This window comes from Mesocricetus auratus, unplaced genomic scaffold (assembly GCF_017639785.1).
Source record: "Mesocricetus auratus isolate SY011 unplaced genomic scaffold, BCM_Maur_2.0 Super-Scaffold_2245, whole genome shotgun sequence".
NCBI lineage: Eukaryota > Metazoa > Chordata > Mammalia > Rodentia > Cricetidae > Mesocricetus > Mesocricetus auratus.
Genome location: NW_024429180.1, coordinates 42472798 through 42494084, shown reverse-complemented (window position 1 = coordinate 42494084; position 21287 = coordinate 42472798). Strand labels below are relative to the sequence as shown.

General features: G+C 40.5%; 1 protein-coding gene across 2 annotated transcripts in view; it reads left to right on the top strand.

Annotated features, from left to right (window-relative positions):
* Nucleotides 1-21287, top strand: part of Vwa8 (von Willebrand factor A domain containing 8) — a 347144-nt gene that overhangs the window by 141402 nt on the left and 184455 nt on the right. For both annotated transcript variants that reach the window (XM_040756735.1, XM_040756796.1), the window contains exons 15-17: nt 8618-8786; nt 10366-10443; nt 16411-16526. In XM_040756735.1, coding sequence (XP_040612669.1) covers nt 8618-8786; nt 10366-10443; nt 16411-16526 — 363 coding nt within the window. The remainder of the gene's footprint in view (nt 1-8617; nt 8787-10365; nt 10444-16410; nt 16527-21287) is intronic.

Below are 21287 nucleotides of genomic sequence, written 5' to 3'. Positions count from 1 at the left end.
ATGATAAAGGGAGGGAATCGGTTGAGGAAAGTTGGCTACCTCTGCTCTCACACACGGACCTGTACTAACAAGTACATATGTATGACACACAACCCCAACCCCCCAAAAGGATCAAATATGTACCATGAATATGCACTATGTATATGTTCCCTACTGTTGAGTTAATTTAGTTTTCTTAAGTATCATAATGCTTTTGTGATGATGAAAGGAAACCTTGCCTTTGCAGGAGCTACTTATTGAGCTAGAAGAGATAGATAAGCTTGTGAATGTGTCCGGGTAGAAAGCATACCAGAGGGCAAGGAGATGGCCAGTGTGAGCAAGTTGCTAAGCTCTTAACGCTCAGGGGAGACATCTGAATGAAGGACTTGAGTGTTTGTTTATAGACCTTTGCATTTGAAGAGAAATAGTTTCCAACCCACATCACTCCTCTCCTGATGTCATCCCCATGTTAGTACCTTCAGGTGGGCTGTACATATTTGGAGATTGGTACATTGGGGGTAGGGGGAAGTGGCTATAATGATGATGACAACTGCATCCTCACTTAATCTGACCTGATGCATCCGAAGCTTTACTTTTCCCATACTGGAAACAAGGAACCTGTCCAAACCCAGTGCCGTATATTAATTTATATTTGCCATGTGAAGGAAATGTTAAGTTCTGGTTACTTAGATTATTCAAGAATAGCAGGGGATTTCAGAACTGCATATCGAGGTGGCCCGTTTAGTGTTTAGGTCAGTAAGCCAAGGAGATCACCCTCATCCCATCCCTTTATGCATGGTACTCACAGTTTGTACATTATTTGTGTGTGAATCATGGTTGGTAGGGGAAGAGTACAGACTTTAGAAAGATGAATCAGAGTAATTGAGCAACAGCTCCTGTGCTTGCCAGCCAGTTTTCCTTAGGACGTTGGAAGCCCTGAATTTCTGCCAGATATCCAGGAAATGACAACCCTTTTCTGTGGAAAGGATCCACGTTTTCTCTAACACCCATACAGAGTTTTGCAAATACAAACCCTCTTAGGAACAGAGTGGACTTCAGCTCCATGTTGAGCGTTGGGCCACAGTGGTCCTTAGCCCTTCCTTCTCAAAGGGTTCCGCCTTTATTGCCTTTCCCACAAGTGCGTCTTCTCTCCCCATCTCCAACATCATCCTGAGAAGGTGGAGGGAGGCCATGGAAATACTTACTTTTCATTACAGTTTAAAAAAGAAGTTTCACTATTTCCTAAGGTCAAACATTCGTGAGACTTGAGCCAGATAGAAATTCCAGAGCATTTTGTGAAAAACACCAGACCCCTGTCATGAGTTCCATGACTGCCTCTCATGATCCACTTCTGTTCCTAGAGATTTTCACTTCCAATACCTAAGCGGATTCTTTTGATGTTTGCCTCACATCACCAAGCAACAAGCTTCATCGGTGTCCCTTGACTTGTCAATGCTAAGGATTCCCTGCGTTTTCTTGAACATAAAATGAAGGTGCAGATATTTGTCCATCTCTCTCCTCATTGCACATACTTATTTCCATCACCTTACTCTTCTGATGTCATTACATTTTGGGGGAATTTTATTGAACTTTGTCAGGACAGCATAGGAACTACAACTGACTCATTCAATATATTAAAATAGATTTTTTTTCATACACCCGTCTTGTCTTCCCAAAAGTTAGTGGTTTCCTCTGTGTGAAAGATTGAGCAGTAAGTAAAGCAAATGCAATGACATGTCAGAGTAGGAATCTGTAGATAACGATGTGATGGCACTGAGGGGGACAGGCCCTCTTTTCTCTGTATAGGTCACCTTTCCATCCCAATCCTCCCTGTTGGTGAAATCGCATCTCCTTCCCGCACACCCTAAGTGATGACTCCATGTCCTATCAGCTTCATATTCTTTCTGTGGTAATTCTGTACGCACTTTACGTTGGTAGCTCCTGTGCCATCTTAGGCCTTAATCTCCCTAGTCTTCTGTGCTTTTCATTATTTAGATGTAGGCAGAACCTCCTGGCCAGAACTTCTAGTGTTTTCTGTCTTAAGTCCTATCATCCATCTGCTGTGTCTTCATTAAATTTTCAGAAGCAAGATGTTCTAACAGTGACGCTTTCTTGTCTAAAACACTTGTGCCTGTTGAGGGGCTGGAGGAATGGCTCAGCAGTTAACAACTAGCATGGCTGTTGCAGAGGACCTGCATCTGATTGGATTACAACCACTTGTAACTCCAGCTCTAGGGGATCTGATGTCCTCTCTTGGCCACAGAGGATACTGCACTGAAGTTAAAAATAAAATAAAAAGGAATCATCAAATCCAAATCATCACGTCCAAAGGAATTTGGATTCAATTCTTGTTTATGAAAAATAGGACTTAGTAACAATAAATGTTCCATGAGTATAGTTAAAAATTTCTAAACTGACTTGAAGATGTATGCCTAGGCTCTTTGCTCTTTGTCTTTGCTGCTTTTGTTAAGCTTTTAGCTATTTAGATAACTGCGATATTCTGTAAACGTATACTATGAAAGGATCAGAAAAGCAAAGCTCCCGGTCTCTTTCTGAACAGTATTTATGATTTAAAGTTTTATTTTGATATGCAGCTAAAGGATCTTCAGTTCAGTTTCTTAATATTTTTTTTTATTTTGTGTTCATTGGTGTTTTGCCTGCATGTATGTCTGTATGAGCGTGTTAGAAGCACCAGAACTGGACTTAGACAGCTGTGAGCTGCCACGTGGGTGCTGGCAATTAAACCCAGGTCCTGTGGAAGAGCAGCCGGTGCTTTTAACCACTGAGCCATCTCTCTAGCCCCGTTCAATTCAAAATTTAAGACTCAAATTTAACAAGGATAAAACTAAAGTCCTAATCTTATAAAATCGACTTAACTTGTTTGTAAAATATTAAAGATAATTAAGAAGTACAAGTTAGTGGTCCGCACCTTATAAATGATCAAATTCCTTATTGTGTTCAGAACTCTGCTTGTAGTCATGCTAAGTACAGATGTATTCATTTAGAGACAAGTACTAGCCTTCTGCGTGAGCTGTCAACCTTGAGCCTGAAACACCAAAACAAGTAGCCTGTTTAAAACCAGGTATACCTGGTAGATGAGATGATGGCCTCAACGCCCCCAGAGGGGTCTGCTTTTCTAGCAAACATGAACCTTTAGGCTTGTTTACCCAGTAAAACCCCTCTTTACCCAGCCAGTGTCTTTCTGTTAGGACAGTGTCACCGGCACAGTATTTTGGGGGTGGACCTAACACATCTGCCTGGTGAAAGTCTAATTCTTTTCCTTGCCAGCATCCCTCCTTCATAGCCAAGCAGCAGCTATTTTCTTCTGATTGAAAGCGGTTCTTGTTGTTACTGTTAACATAACCACATTACGGAATCTGCCGCCCTCTAACAGTATGGTAAATCTCTTTACCTCTTCTTGGTTATTTTCTGTTTAATATTGTAACTCCTTTCTTTCACAGTCATGATGAACTAGATTCATTTAAATCAGTTGGCAATATCCCTTCCAGGGTTGTTATTCTTGGGTAACATGTTTACGTGTTACTGTGCTGATTGCCTAACAGCTTGACTCAAAGGACATCACAGAGTATAAAAAGCCAGGAATTTGTACTAAGTGAGGAAACGCACTTGTTTCATGAGTTGTACTTGTGAATAATTCTGACTCATCATCTGCCATGAGTTGATGCTTCATGTTGTCCATATCTGTCTTCCATGCCACTCTGGCCATTAGGATGTAAACTAGAGTTTCATGGCCTAAATTACCTGCCCTTTCTTTGTGTGTTGAGTTAGATGACTCAAGCTCTATTTTTGTTACGTTTAAACAAACTCACCTTTTGTTTTGATTTATGCCTTATTTCCTTACGGGAGATTTTTAAGAGAACAATATCACAGAATCAGCAAGGGAGGGTTTTTATTATTTAAAAAGGATTTGGGAGGGATGTAGCTGTCAGTGGCATAGATCCTGTAGTCTTGCACAAATAGATAAATCCATCTCTTAGCAACAGGCTTCTGAGAACAGTGTCTACCAGTGTGAAGAGCAGTGCTCTTAAGGGGTGACTTCATAGCTCCTGGGTTTTTTGCATGTGAACGGCTTAACAGTAATGCAAATCCAGGAGCTTCTTTCCCTCTGAACCCAGTACTAAAGATGCAGACACCTGCTTCGATAGGAACAGTTATCATACTCGTGTTTGGGAAGATTCCTTAGAATGTCAATAGATGCTTTCCAGTTGTTTCATTGAGAATAAGTGTCTCACATATGAAAGGAAGGGTGGAGTTGGCCCTCAGGAAATACCTGGATCCTGGGACTTTATTCTTGTCAGGAGTCTGACTTCTGTGTTGAGTTTGCCTGTTTCTACTATCACAATCTGTGGCTCATAGTAGACTACTTAGTTTTTGTTTTGTTTTGCTTGGTTTTTATGTGTGTGTTCGCTTACATGTATGTATGTGTACTACATGAGTATCTGGTGTGCACAGAGATCAGTAGAGGTCATCAGATCCATTGTAACTGGTGTTAGATGGTTGTGAACTACCATGCGGGTTCTGGAAAATGAACACAGGTCCTCTGCATGAGCAAAGAGTGTTAGCTGCTGAGCTGTCCAGCCTCAGTAAATGCTTTTGAATAAGCGAATAAGAAGAGTTTAGAAAGCCAAGGAAAAGTGATTGTTGACCTTTAGGCTAGCATTATTACCTTAATAAATATTACATAAGTCTGTTAATTAGGTGTACCTTAATGTACCTTAATAAAATGATGCCCTGATAGCATAGGGTCCCAGAATTAACAGTGATGTTTGTGGGCCCTCAACCCTTCAACTTCTTGCCATGAACCCAGTTTTATATAATACTGTTTATCTCCCTCATTGTTTACTAGTTCTTCCCTACGGTCATAACCTTGATCATGTCCAGAGTGCCCTGCAAGGTTTACATTGTTCTCAGGCTGCCATATGCCTATTTCTTTACCTTTAGAAATGTTAGGATTTTCTTGTATTGTGATATCAAGAGTGCAGGAACACAGCAATTAAAAATAGTGTGATGGCGCCATACGTCAGACACCAACCACGCATACATTTCTTGCAGCAAATAAGGACCAAAATAGAACTATTCCTTTTAATGAGAAAAACTTACTTTTTGGAAAGAGGGAGTATAAATTCTAGGCTACTAAATGTGTCCCTTCCTGCTGGTGGCTGATGCAGAGAGGCAATATAGACTTATGGCCTGTTCCTGTATATACTTAGATATACCCTACTAGTTTTTACTTTTAGTTAATGTTTTGTTTAATAGCTAGTATTGAATGTTGAAAACAGTTCACAATCTCTCATTCCTTATTAATTACTGATGAATTATAACAGCATTTGACAGTTCTTAATAGAATGCATTCTCCAGGCCCTTTATCCTTACTGTGTTGGAAGTCAGTTATAGAATGAACATTCTCTCTGACCTTCCTAGAAACTGTAACAGCTTTTGAACAATTAATTCATGAAAGAAATGAACAAATTCAAGGGAGATCCCAGATTTTATTTTGGTGTTTGATTTCCCCAAACATAAGCCTTAAGGAAATTCTGATGTTTGGAACGAATCTCATATGCTTTTATGGTCAAGAAACACTTTTTAAACCCTGCCCCTGTGCAGTGTGTTGATACAGAGAATGCAGCATCTCTCATAGATTCATTCATTCATTCATTCATTCAAGACCCAGTTGACACTTGAGTTCGGACAGGAGAATACTTTCAGTTCTTGACCCTTCACTAATTGCCATGGTTTCTAATGACTTCGAAAGGGGTCTTTTGATCATGTTGGTTAGATGTAGCAGCACACGCTTATCTGCTGCTCTAGGTTTTGTATAATGTGCATTAGGAATGTTTGCATGCTATGTAGTTCATTTGCATTGGAAAGAATGGGCCACGTGGCCTGTGCTCAGATCTGTGTAACTTGTCAGTTTTGATGGGAGCATTAGTGTTATACCATAGGAGGCCAATTTTAAACTCCTGTTGTAGCCCACAATCCATGTAGTTATAGAAACCTTCTATATTAGTTTTCCAGGTTATTTAAATCTATATCCAACCAAGAAGTAGTGTAATTCCCTCCGAAAGACTGGGGCTTATTGAAATCATTCTTTGTTAGTAAGAGCTTTGTTTAGGTAGAATTGATCTGTGCAACTGCATATTTAGAATATACCATTTAATCATTTTTTATATCTAATGAATTTATTATCACAATGAAGACAACAAGCACATGTAAATTTCATGAAGTACCTTTATACCCTATTAAGGTGGCTCTTGTCCCTCTCAACCTCCTCTTCTGGTCATTATATAGATTGATTTTATAGTTAGAATCACACAGTATGCACTCCTCTTGCCAGCTTCCCTACTCAGTTTCTGTGAGATTATCCATGTTGAATAGAATGGTTCATTCCATTTTATTTTATGGTTATGATTTAGGTTTTTTGAGACAGGGTTTCTCTTTGTATCCCTGGTTGCGCTGTAACTCACTTTGGCAGACCAGGCTGGCCCTGAACATCAGAGGTCCTCCTGCCTCTGCTGACGAGGTGCAAGGATTAAAGTGTGTGCATTCACAGCTTGCTTCATTCCATTTCATAATGAAGAACATTAGAAAGGATTTTAGATTCTCAAACTGAAGGTGTACCCACAAACATACGAAATCCCAGTAGTCTTTAAATGCTTACAGAAAACACTTTTTTGTCTTCTGAAATGTTTAATCCTTAGCGAATGATACATACTTACCTAAAAGGAAAGCTACATCTTGCATTTTGTTTTGTTGTCATTGTTAAATTCTAACAAAGCTAGATCTAATCTTGGTTTTACATATTTATAGTGCTTGTTTACGTGTATATAGTGAAGAAGTATGGCTTCTTTAGCTTCAGTGTGTTTTCGCAGAGGTTTGCTGATTCCCCTCAAAGTTTGTGACAGATTCTCCTCTCTATCTTGTGACTTAGAAACTTAGTATCAGGAAATGGCTCTCTGTGTAACTATTGTATACAAAGAAGCCTTCCAGGAGAACCTACTGGTCCTTCTCATCCTGTTAGTCAGGGGTTTGGTGGCTGTTTTTTTTTTATCATCATCGTGGGCCTTTCTGCAGCTAAACCATGCTCTGTACCTCCCTACCTCCTGCCAAGCCCCTAGGTAGGAGTCAGAAGAATCATGGGTGAATCCAGGAACTGCTACTGAGCCTCTGGAAGTCACCTAGTTGGTAGCCACCTTAGCTGAAGGAGAAATGTGGTAGCTTGCTGGTCTCAGGATCCCACATGTGGCATCTGCTATAGTACTAATGCCCAGCAAACCAGGTACCCTGGCCTGTCCTCAGTACGTTTAGGCCCATTATATGTGTATCCCTTAGCTGCTTTCTAAGAGCAACTTTTTTTTTATCATCTTTAGACTCTGCTACAACATACATATATACATATTCCTTAAAAAAATCCAGTGAAGTGAAATATCTGTGAACTTGTAGGAATTCATTGATTCTTACCTTTTTGGTGGCAATTTCCAAAGTTGATTTTTTTTCATTGCTTACATATAATGATATGGCCTCACAATTATATGTAGTTGTGACTTAGTAGAACTGCCCTCTATCTTAATACAATTTTCTCTTATCTGAACTCTTCAAAGTTCTTCTACCTTTACACACACCTACCCCCTGATGCTCTGGGGTCCTGCAATGCCAATTCCATCTTTGTATTTTTGTTTTCTTCAAAACCTTAGCAAGCACCTAAATTTTTAGCTGTTTTCTTCCAGCAAGAACTATATTCCCTCTAAAAAAATTATTATTGTTGGTTTTTTAAGTGCGATTGATAAAAACCAATAATGTCACCTACCTAATTGGATTATAATAAGATTATTTATTCTTTGATTTCCCCCCACCCCGACACTCAAATATTTTGCTGCCCAGGAGAAGTGTCATCCTCTTCTGTGTCCTGAGATATTGACTTGCTTCCATTGATTTCCTAGCAGAGATTTCCTAAAGAAATGCCAATTTAAAATCCTAACATGTTTTCTTCACCTTTTTAATTACTAAATATTCTCTTGCTGGCATAAATTTAATATGACCACATATGACTTACTTAAATTGTCTACATTTTAAAAGTCTCCCTACCCCAAAGGATGCATTTAATTTCTCTATGACTCATTTAGGGTAGGCTCCTTGAAAAGCAGGGGGTTTTAAGAAAGCTTAAGTGACTATATAAACATGAAGGATGTGTGTAATGAATATGAACTTGGTGTGCTTTCATTTCAAGAGATTTTGATCTAATGCATGAGGAACGAGAACACATTAAAGCAGTGATTGTGGGGAGGGCTGGGGTTTCATAAGTATGTATTGTACATTTATCAGTAATTTTTTCAGTCTCTTTTTGTTTGTTTTTCCTTTGGGGTTTTTCAAGACGGGTTTTCTCTTAGTAGCTCTGGCTGTCCTGGTACTCACTCTGTAGCCCATGCTAGCCTTGAACTCATAGAGATTCTGTCTCCCAAGTGCTGGGATTAAAGGTGTGTGCCATCACTGCCCGTCTATTCTTTGGCCAGCAACTCTGACATTATTAATAGAATGACCGTCTTATTGCTAAGCTCCATGTCTCATGACCCTCTTTCTATTGTGAATGATGATGTTTTGTTTTTCTCCCTCCCTGCCTTAGATCCATTTTCCCCATCCACCCCTCCTTCAGAATCATCGCTTTGGCAGAGCCCCCCGTTATTGGAAGCTCAACACAGCAGTGGCTGGGACCAGAATTCTTAACCATGTTCTTTTTCCATCACATGAAGCCGCTTGTGAAAAGTGAAGAAATCCAAGTGATAAAGGAAATGGTAAGAGCGAGGACTGCTCTAGGCTGGTGCCCATCTCTGTTCTCATCATAAGCGGCCCAGATCCCTCTGTTCTCATCGGAAGCGCCCCAGATCCCCGAGGGCTGCAGTCCCACAGTTTCCTGACAGGTCACTGGGGTGCTGTAATTTCTGTGAGAGCCATGATGTCCATGTCCATCCCAGCCCTGCATCACATGTGGCTCTCTGGGAGCTCTGGAAGTGTGTTCTTCAGCGGGGCAGCACTAGCCACATTAAATAAAACATTTTAAAATTCACTTTCTCGGCCTACTTCATGTGTTCAATGGCACTGAGTCTCATTTGGCTACTGTTAGATGGCACAGAAAAACCGTTTTCAATCATCATAGAAAGTTCTATTTGACTGTGCTATTCTGATCACTACTAATTAACATTTTGTGTCACTGAAAACATACATAGGAATACTAGAATTATTGTTTGATTTGGGGGGTTATATAATCACAGTTATGAATGAAGGTGTGGTCTTTAGGTTTCAACACCAGATCTAGTCAAATTCTCACAGTTATGAATAAAGGCATGGTCTTTAGGGTTCAATACTCTGGATCTAGTCAGATTCTCACTATGGATTAGCTTCCAGAACTCAGGTAGATTAGTTATGGTTTCCTCATCTGAAAGTGAGAATAAGTCTACTTTCTGCACTACAGGATTTATTTTTAAAAATAAGCAGTATTAGGTATGTATAAAATAGAATTAGAGTTTTTTTTTAAGTTCCAGTTACTTAAATGGCTAAAGAAACTTGGACCCAGTACGCTTTCAAAGATGTTGCATCATGCCATTAATATCTCTTACTCTGTTAAACTTATTAACTTGCTATTGCTTAGATAAAAATTGCTTACATTTATTAAATTATTTGCCTTAAAGTTTATTATGATGAAAAGGGATGTGTGTTATTTGTCCAGGTGTTCTTCCGAATTCATTGAGTTGATCATGGCTAGCAAATGTGCCTTATTTTTAGTTTTGTGTTGAGACAGGTTCTCACTCTGCAGACCATACTGAACCTGAACTCTTGGCAATCCTTCTGTTTCAGCCTCCCAAGTGATGAAATTAGAGGCCTAAGGCACAGCATCCCATGCGCATGTGTTTCAAAAGTCTTTGAGGAAGACAGACAACTTGAACATCCATTTTGTACACAGGAGTCCTTTAGGCCACCTAGTAGTCAGATGCATTCATAAAATATATGCATGAAATTAAACCAGAAATTAAATAGCTTGTATAAATGAATATTATACTATGGGAGTTTTGTTTTCATAAGAAGATGGGTAACTTAGATTGATGCTCACACAGCAGGAACTAGTGTTGGTGGATGTGCTAGATGCCTGTTTCCTGCCTGTGGTCTGGTTGAATGCTGACAAAAGAGGCTTGCTTTTATTTACCCGGCTGTTTAAAGGAATGCTGGGCCTCAGGTGTTTGCTGAGAAGATGAAGTGGCAACTTCATTCATGACTTCAGCAAGGGCCCAATACTTGGAGACTTTCTAAAAACATCCTTCCAATAGTATTTGCTTATTGTCCTCATTTCTTCCTGTGTCTCCTTCTCTCATAACATAGGTCCCCAATGTACCTCAGGAAGCTTTGGAGAAATTGCTGTCAGTTACACACAAGCTCAGGGAGACCCAGGATCCAACAGTAAGTCTGGGTTCTGCCTGCACTTTTCTGTTGCTTACCTGCTTTGATTTTAGCTGCTGTTTCTACCCCATGTGCGTAGTGTAACCCTGACATCAGTGCCTGGAGCATTGCTGTAGTTCTTCCTGGCTCAGCCATGGAGCATGACTTAGCTTTGGAGGAATCCTGGAGGTCCCATAACTCTGGTCTGTCACTCCGTCTTACCTACTGAGGAGCAGTTTCAATTCTTTAATTTCAGACTTTAAACTATTGCCTATGACTTCAGCTTCAGCTTCAGCTTCTACTCTATCTTTGCTAATGAACTTTTATTATTTCCATTTCTGGAGAAAGACAGTCACTCTATAAAAAGTGTGTGTGTGTGTGTGTGTGTGTGTGTGTGTGTGTGTGTGTGTGTGTTTGGGGGTCAGAGGAAAATTTGTAGGAGTCCATTTCTATCCTCCCACCATGTGGATTCCAGGGGTAGCCTTCAGGTTGTCAGACTTGGCGACAGGCACCTTTACCCACTGAGCCATCTTGTTCATCCAAGCACAGCAATTCTGTCTTTTTTTTTTCTGTAAAATGTGATTGATTACACCTTCCTCATAAGAAGGGTGCAGTGATTAACATAAAAACATATGTTTATATTTCCAGTTAATAGCTGCTTAGTAAATACCAGCTTTGACTGTCGAACTGGATACTGTGGGGTCATTATAAATTCGGCATGCATATCTATCTCTTAAATAACTATGCTTAAACTGCCTGTCACTGATCTCGTTGCTGGCTGATAGTAATCTGCTGAGCTGCCTAAAGCCTTGACATCGTTACTGATCTGAGTTTTCCTGATACTGTCACGCACTCTGAAAGCAGGTCTCTCCAGTGTGGCATCATGAGGGTGACTGCTGTTACCTGCAGTCAGCAGTTGTCCTTGTGTCCGGTTTCCAAATCTTTGTCCTGCAATATTGCTTTCACTTTATTGACCCTTCACCAGCTACTCTCTCACTGCATGGCTTTCGGCTAGTTTTCTGCAGAAGCTGAACTCCTAGAAGGCTCCAGGGAGACCCTACTCTTTGTTCCTTCTAACTTTGTAATTGCTACCTGCATTCCTTGACTTTTGGTCCCGTCATAACCCTTCCTTTATAGTCCCATTGCCTCTTGTGTCTTTGTACTGGATTTTCTTCTGTCCCCTTTTTACAAAGATGCATAAGATTGCATTTAGGGGTCACCAAATTAATCCAAGACCATGTCCTTCTTTTACAAATTCTTAATCTCATCTGCAAAGACAGCTATTGCCATAGACAGTAGCTTTTATAAGCTCCAGTGACTAGTGCATGCCTGCATGCATTTTAGACATGGATGGTTTTCCAGTTGCTGCAGTTCTCCTGCTAATTACCTCTGGGGCCTCATCTCATCTTTCCCTTTACTCTTTTCAGCTTTGTTATTTTCTTTGCTGCTGCTAAGTTTTAAATTTTATTCTTTAGTAATTTCTTATACAACTAAAATGTATTTAGATTATATCTTCCTCACTCCACCCAGCTGCCCCCTCCAAATCTTTCTCTACCTCCTGTCCCCCCATTACAACTTCATGTCATAGTCATCATTATTTTTTCTCCTCTTCCTCTTCCCCCTTCCCCTCCCTTATAACTCACTGAATCCATGTACACATGGCTTTAGGGTACCACTGGAGCATGTGTGTGTGTGTGTGTGTGTGTGTGTGTGTGTGTGTGTGTGTGTGTGTGTGTTGTCTCATGTAGGGCTGAGCATCCCACATTTATTCTCTACATTTTGAGTAGTTTTTAGTTTCTAAATTAGCCACCATCCACTCCATGAAGAAGTTTCTCTGATTAGGGGTGAGGGTTGCAACTACTCTGTGGGTATAAGAATAAATATTTAGAAGTTAGGTTGACACTATGCCCTACTAACTAAACAGTAGTAGTAAGCTATGACTTCCACAGCCATGAACTCTAGCCAACTTTACAATACCAGGTCTGAGTTCCCTCCTGTGGAACAGGCCTTGAATCCCTGTAACAGTCATCACACTATTGCCTCTCTGGACGTATCTTACAGACTGGGCATTGTAATTTTCAGGCTTCACAGCTGGGTACTATCAATGGCTTTTCATTCCACTCAATCCTCAAAGTACTTTCTGGTACTATGAAAGCTAGCTAAGGCAGTCTTTCTTGTTCTTGAACACACTAGTGCCTGTCTTAGGGAATTTCCATCTGTGTTTTCCTCTCCTTGGTGGCTCTAGGTTTGTTCCCTTGCCCTCTTTAGATTTTCTGAGATGTCACGTTTCCAGGCAGTCTTTTCAAGTCTGTAAAGTGCATTCCTTCTGCCAGCCTGGTCCCAGAGCCGCGTCAACCCCAAATAACACACAGAGACGCTATTAGTTACAATGCTTTTGGCTAGTGTCTAATTGGCTAGTTCTGTCTTAAGTATTAACCCATGACTACTAATATATATATATTTCTATAAGGATTTATCTTTCTGAGGATGCCATCCTGACACATCCTCTCTTCCCAGGATCATATGACGACTCTCCACCCTTGACTACATTTCCCAGAATCCTCCTTGACTCCTAGCCACACCTATCTTGCTTCCCTATTGGCCAACAGTGCCTTATTTATCAACCAATAAGACAAACATACACATAGAAGGACTTCCCCCATGACAAGTCAGTGTGACTCAGAGGCAATTTCCTTGATTCATTTTTATCTTATCCTCCTGCCTCAGGGCTTGTGTTTTTGAGACAGGGTTTCACCATGTGGCCCTAGCCATGATGGAACTCACTTTGCAGACCAGGGTGGCCTTGAACTCCCAGGTGCTGGAATTACAGACATGTGCTACCATGCCTGGCTCTCAGGACTCTTCCTAGGACTTATGATCTTGGACATAATAGACATGCTTTACTCACTTTCTATTGTGTGTTTGCCCTGGGTTTTTGTTTCATTCTCTGTGGATCTGCACAGTTGGGACCTTTTCTTACAATACAGCGAATATTCAGCACATATCTGTTAGAAGAACAAATAAATGAATCTTCCATATTGTCCTTGTAGTGATCTTTCTCAGTGTGTTTCCAGAGTTCTTCTCATTCTTCACACTGGTTAAGGGCTCCATTGCCTTTGTCTGTAGACTGAGGACAGCATGCTAGGTGGGCTGCTGGTTGTGTCACTCGGCTGCTCTGCCAGCCACATTTCCTCAGCTTTTCAGAAGCCCCTCAGCTCTGCCCACACTTGGCTTGGTGCTATTTTAGCTCCAGCACACATTAAAATTTGTCTGCTTTAGAAATGCCTGGAATGTGTTTCCTCCCCATTATCTTGGTTCTCTGAGCCCCTATTCTGCTAGGTCACTCTCTCAGTCCCCCAAGCAGAAGTTACTCCCAGTCTGCTTTCATGACACTAGCAAATACTCAAGACTCTGACCTATCACAGTTGCCTTGCAGCTTATTTTTAGCTCTTCAATTAGAACCTGAACTCTGTGAGTCGGAGACTTGTTCAGTCTTCTCTGACTTCCTAACCTGGAACCTGACAGATAATAGATACTTAAATTTTTGAGGAGTGAATGGAGAATTAATTAATTACTAATATCTTAAGAGATCACCTCTAGGCACTTCTCCCCTGACAGTGTTACATTTTTTAATAAAATAAATTATTCTTTGAGAGGAATAAAAGAAACATTATTTTTGCTATTTCTCATGATATCTTTTGTATTTTTAAGCAGTTGAGGCACTAATAAGTGTGCTAATATGAAAAATATGAAAAATTTGAGCATGCTGTTAAGTTGAATAACCATGGTAACCAAGAGGATGTACTTCACACTCTTACCCTCCTTTCTGCAGATAAAGTTGCATTTAGAAATTTGATAGTACAATGTTAAATCCACTAGGACTTTTAGAATTAAAGTATATGCTGTGTTTTTAATTGAAAATTTGAGGACAGGAGTTATCCTTTATCTAACACCAACATGGCTCAATATAAAACTTAGTTCTGGTGTTTTAAATAGTAGTTGTTGTAAAGAATTCAGTGCTGTCTGGTGAGGGAATTACTCTTCTTGGAGCCTGTGAGAAGCCTTCAGGGTTGGCTGAGATGAGGCGGGAAGCCCACAGAGACTGTGATGTTATGCCCTAGGAAGTTCCCTTAGCTTGTTATGGACATTGCAAGAGTCATGTTGGGGATCATTTGTCAGACATTGTGTGGTAAAAATAGGAACTTTTCATAGTCTGAGATTACCAATGGGAATTCCTGAATCCTCTGCTCTCTGACATAGCAGTAAATACCTATCCACCGTCCTGCCTTCTTCCTCGTTTGCCACTTAGTAAGGACGGAGGCCATTGGCTGCCACCTTTCTTTTCCATCTTGGTGTCATAACCTTACTAATAGCAGGACTTTGTCTTTTTTGGGGGAACCTGATGAAGTAGCATCTGTTGTGGTGTCAATTGTCTCTGTCCTTCTTTCTCATACTATGGCCAATCAAGTTAGACCTGCTCTGGTTTTAAGCTCACACCACTACTTTGCATGGAACACTGCTGCACATTAATTGAAAATGAGGATTCACCAAATGTTTGTGTGTAAATGAGTTCATTATGAGTAGATGTTGGTCATGTTCCTGATCTGGTCCCAGAGGCTTGTGTAAGTTGTCACTGAAGCATGGCACTAGTGGCAGCAGACACACATGTCATGGAGCTGTGAAATGCTTGAGGATGGGATCATTGAAGCGCCTTTTGGGGGTCTCAGAGCTCACCTCATGCAAGCATGTCTTAGACATTTTCCCTCGTCCATTTTAAAGTCTTTGTTGTTTCCAGTGCTTTCTCTCGCCCCAAGGTGCTCAGGGTCACTTTGCTGCCCTCATCACCCTTTGCAACAGTACCCTGACACTGCAGTGCTCCCTCAAAGGTCAAATAGTTTCAAAAGGACTTCATTCCTCTGGCTTAGTTAAACCATGCTGTTGATCTGAGTTGTGAACTAAGTCAGTAATAATCTTATTATTATTAAATTACTGCTAGTAATCTAATTACTAATAATCTAATTCACTAAAATTGTGTTATTGTCTCTTTGTGAGTGTGTCTGGCTGCTTTCACTGTGAGGAGGCCGTCTGGCTCATCTGTAATTTCTTGGGTACCCATATTTCTATCATTTGTGGAGCACCCCCATCCTCTCTGTCAGTCATTTCGGGGGCACAGAATCAGTTTAGAATTTAATCCTTATATCGGTTTCACAGGGGAGGAGGATGCTGTTAGTGTCATCTTAAAGATAAGGAAATAGACTTGAGAAACTAAGTGATTAGTCAGCATCACAATGCTAATGATAATCTGATTTGTCTAAGTTGAAAGCCAATGAGCACTAATGCCTTAGTGTTGCCTGCCAAGAGAATTTCAAACTCAAGTCAGGAGATAGTCATGGAGTGCTTCCCAGGACCTCGGCTCTTTATTAGCAACTGTAGTAGTGAAATTTGGGGCAAGTGTAGGAAAACAAAATGAAATTATTCCAACAGTATTAAGAAAAGGGTTCCATCAGCAATCTGCCACTGAAGTGGTAAACTAGTTGACATCTTTGTGGCCAGAACCTAAACCGTCCACAATTCCTTTTTTCTATTTCAGAAACCACAGATTTGCTTAGCGCTCTAAGCGTTTTCAGAGTATCTTAACAAGTCAGCTGTGTGAAGAAGAAAAGCGAAAATAGTCGATTGTACGTAAGGGCTATTTGTGAGGCAGGTGTGACCTGCATTTAGAACAGCCTTCCCACCCTACCTCCCACCCCATTGAAAGACTGCAATTGAAATTAATTGACAGATGCTTTCTATAGATTAGTAAAACTATCCTGAAGGCTATTTTAAGTGTAAATTGGATTCTGTTCATTTTCATTGTAACTCATTCCTTACACATATTTAAGTTTGGCCTTGTCCCTCAGGAATAGGGCATTGTGCTGTGACACCCGTCTCCGGGGCAGCAGCAAGCTGAAGTGAGACTCTTAGCAGACTGTCTTTGCCTTCTCACAGGCTCAGTCCTTGGCAGCATCGCTTTCCACCCGTCAGCTGTTACGCATCGCTCGCCGGCTGTCGCAGTATCCCAGCGAAAACCTTCATGATGCCATTACTAAAGCCTGCCTTTCCAGGTAACCACATTCTCCTTTTGCTAGACCCTTGCATAGAGAGTAGACATGTTTGCTGCCCTTTTGTCTAAAGTGGTTTTGCTCATGTGACCAGAGAAATGATGAGAAAGCTTGCCATCTCTCTGGAACCTTAGTTGGGAAAGTTTTCTGTAGGAGATCCAGTGCCCTGTGTTGCCTGGAGCAAGTATGAGCATCGGTGGTGTCACTGTGTGTTAGCATGGTAACCACAAGGCGCTATTTTAAGTTAACTCAGAGTTTTGAACTACCTGTAGACTTTCATAAAATAGCAACCCTGAAACCTTGTATGTATCAATACTTTTACTACCCAAGGTATTAAACAGTCCATCTGAATACTAGGTCACAATATATGATAAACTAGGGGCTGTAGAGATGACTCAGCAATTAAGAGCAATGGTTACTCTTGAAAAGGACCTGGGTTCAATTCCTAGGACCCTCATAGTGGCTCACCACCATCTATAAGTCTAGTTCCAGCCAATCTAACACCCTCTTCTGGCCTCTATGAACATTTTCAAACATATGGTGCACAGACATAATAAACAGACAAAACACGTTAGACGTAGTAATGCTTTTTTTTTTTTAGGTTAAACTATACTTGAGAAATAAAGAGTATGAAGGAGATTTGGCAGATAGGACTTTGAGTACTAGCACTCCGGGAGCTCACTATGAAGGGCTGTTAGTAAACAAAAGATACCTTGAGACAGGGTGAAATCTGCCTAGTGGAACTTCTGTGGGTTTTGGCTGGGAATTGAGCCCAACACCCTGGGCTTGCTTAAACTCCACCCCCAACTTCTAATAGAGTAAGAGACAGGAATTATTCCAACTGACTTTAGCTAAGAGTTTTCTAGAACTGTAAAATATGAGTTTATATGTTGAAATGCGTCAGTTTACAAATGGAACAAATTAAAACAAATTCCCATGGTGTGACAATACTACATGGCCATAAGGACATTTCAAGAGGAAAAGCCTGCAAGGAAAAAGGATTAGACTAATGACTTGAGAACAGCAACAGTAAATTCCAGAAGGATCAGATGTCCTAATTTTTGGCATTTAAAAAAAATTTTTAAGTTTCATTTCATATTCCCACCACAGTTCTCCCTCCCACACCTCCTCCATCACCCCCTCACTCCCCCGAAGCCCACCCCCAGTCCATTCCTCATCATGGGCAAGGGCTCCCTTGAAGAGTCAATGTAGTCTGGTATAATAGGTTGGGGCAGGGCCAGGTCCCTCTCCCATGCATTAAGACTGAGCTTGGCATCTCACCATAGGGAATGGGCTCCAACAAGCTAGCTCATGTACCAGGTTTGTAATGTGGTCCTACTGCCAGGGGCCCCCTCAGATAGTCCAAGCTTCACAGCTGTCTCCCACACAGGGAGGACCTATTTCAGTCCTCTGGAGTCTCCACAGTTGAGGGTCTAGAGTTTATGAGTCTCCATGAGCTTGGTTCAGCCGTGTCTGTAGATTTCTCCATGATCTTGACCTCCCTGCTCATATGATCCCTCCTCCCTCTCTTCTGCTGGATTCCTGGAGCTTGGCCTGGTTCTTGGTTGTGCATCTCTGTCTCTGCTTCCATCAATTACTGGACGAAGGCTTTATGATGATAGTTGGCATATTCGCCAACCTGAGTACAGGGATAAGCTAGTTTGGGTATCCTTTCCACTATTGTTAGGATCTTAGCTATCCTATTTTTTAAGTTACCGTAATGTAAGTGAGAACAAAAGATTTGATGAAGCCCAATGTCCAACCATAACCAAACTCTTAGAAAAGCCAGGAATATTCTTAGTAAGCCATAAATAAAAACAGTTCTTTAGCTTGTTTAAGACTGCTGACTTGAAAACTGCAGCAAGCATTTCTCATGGTGAAATACTTGGCGTATTTCCTTAAGCATTAAGAGAAGATGAATATAGTATTATCTTCAACATTTTTATCCAGTACCCAAGATAACATGATGGGTATAGTAAAAGCATCCAAAAGAAAGTCATGTAAATTGCTAGAATAAACAGTGTAATAAAGTTCCTGTGCGCTTAGATCGATGACATTCGTGTCCTTTTGCAACCACGAGTCAGTTAAATAACAGACATACAATCCTGTGGAGGAAAGAATTGATGTATTGATGGTGTCAGAGTGAAGCCATCCTTATGCCTGTATGGAAGAGAAGGTTCACTGTTAGGAAATTGTGCTCCCAACAATCTACATGTGCATGGTCAGAATCCTGCAAGCTAATAATGAGCTTGACAAGTGACTCTCAAGTTGGCATGGAAATAGAAAGTTCCAATAATAGCCAAGGAACATAGGAAGGAAGTATATATCTGTGAGGGAAGATACTGTCTGTTGTGTAACTGCATTTCTTATAACCGTGTGACTTCAGGGAGACTGTGAAACTATAGAAGCAGAGACTTGTGGGGCTTAGTGTGTGTGAAAAGCACCATTTTAAATGTAGAAATGGATGGGCATGCCAACAAAGTTTAAGATGAACACTTTCCACATTGTTTTATTAAAAAAGAAAAATCTGGATATGTGCCCAAAACACTGTAAGCTACTGTGAAAGTTAAAAGCCATCAACTGGGAACATGTTTGACAAAATTGATAAGATGGACTAGTACGCAGAGACTGCAAATTCGAAAGGAAAAGAATCCAGCCCAGATAGGCAAAGGATTGGATAGGCATGCATGCAGGGAATGAGTGATTCCATTATCTAGTTAACACTTGGGGAGATGCTGACATCTTTACTAGTCAGGGAAGTCAAACTTGAAATTAGACTCGGTTACCATTTTATACTTACTTAAAAAAATTCTCTGAAGTTTTCAGGAAAGTTGACATATTTCAGAGGTTTAAAATACTTTTTACTTCTTAAATAGACCATTGCAAGAGATAACTAATTTTCCCAGTGTTATCAGAGGACCACAGTAAAGGTCTGTTTTCTTTTTTTTTAAATTTAATTAATTTTTTTCATTTTACATTCCAACCCCAGTTCCCCTTCCCCCCTTCTCCCACCTCCCCTCATCCCCCTTCCCCCCACTCTTCAAAGGGGATAGTTGTGATCCTCTGGAAATATAGGTGAACACTCAAACAGCCATCTTGCCCATGCAACGCCTGTTGGCTTTGCCACAGCTGCAGTCGGCCGACTTCCTGCCAGTCTCAGAGGAACAGAGGCCAGGAAGAACCAAAAAGACTATTGGTTCATGAAGCTTATTTTTTTCTTTTTAATAACCTCTTTTCATATTGAGGCAATGAAAAGGAACTGAATTTCATTAAGAATTTAAGACAAAAATGAAAAGAGTTTCATAAGATTCCAGGGAAGCTTTTCATTAAGTAGATGAAATCAGAAGCGGTTGCCATAGCTGCCTGGCATTGGGCTGTCTTCCATTCACCTTCCTCTTCTGAAATCCTGAGTCCTTCACCCTGTGCTCTACATAGAACTCCAAGGGCTGCATCACTCAGTTTTCTGGATACTCGAAAACGCAGGGGCCTTAGCAAAGACTTAGAAGCTCAAGACATGGTCAGTTTGAATCCTAACAGGGCCTCTTCTACGGAAGGACTAAAGACCCCCTATAGGAAGAGTTCTAGTCTGTTCTGTTATTTTACATTACACTTGACTTATGTACTTCTGAAAAGTCTTGGAAGCATTGATTCTGTAGTCAAAAATTTTGGACAGAGCTATAAGAATCCAATCAAAAGATTAGATGCCTTAGAAAGTGAAGTAATGAAGAAATCATTACTATCACCAAAAAGTGAGTCACACACACACTTTTTTTAAATTCCAAATGATGTAAAATTAATAGTATGTGTGTAAGGTTTCCACTTTGTAAACTGTTACATAATTAATTCTGAAAGCCATAAATCTGATAAGTAATCATACCTAGTGTTTGGCAATTATCAACACAAATTGTTTTTATTGTTTCCAGCAATGATTTTGCTTGTAGAGACTGTGTGAATTAAAAACCGATTCCATTTTTTAAGAATGTGGTTAAAAACATCTAAACTTCTCTAGGCTTTTCTCTTAGTTCAGTTAACTGTAAGTCTATTAGATATTAATTGCATTTAACTTCATCTGGAAAAAAATTCTGAATTCCATTTGTAGAACTGCCCAAACTAAATATTTTCAAGCTTTGAAACCATATTAATAAATTTTACATATAATAAATAATGACATATTATAAACTACACTTACCAGATAGACCATACTATCTTAAGTCAAGTCTAATACTATTTGTAAATCTAAAAATTCTAATGACAAGTGCAAATGAATTCATTATACATTCTGTGTAAGACTCCTCAATACCTTTTGTGTCACTAAGGAGTGTCCTCTCTGAAGCTCTAATTAGCCCTAATTGCACCGTTCCTCCCTGGCCTTCCTTCCCTCTGCTGGGATTGCTGCAGTTTACCTCCTCATCTGGTCTTTTAGACCTAATGTTGATATCCCCCTTCCCATATCCTCTCTCCTCCGGCTTTAGACGAAAGGCCAGAAGTGTTCCAATATAGAGCCACGCTGAGATGTGTGGGTAGGCTACGTGGAGGTCAAGAACAGTAGACAAATCAAACTGGTGAGTGGCCCATCCAGGTGATCTATCAGTTAGTGGTAGAAAGGCCCACAAAGGGCCGAACAGTCCCAGACTACGGAACAACTATGCCACGAAGATTGGAAATGATGTCAGAGCAGAGGCTCAAGAAACAGGATGCAAACCCAGTGAGGTTTGGGAGATACGATGGGGGCTTGGTTTTGAGCAGCAGAGCAGTAATGCAAGA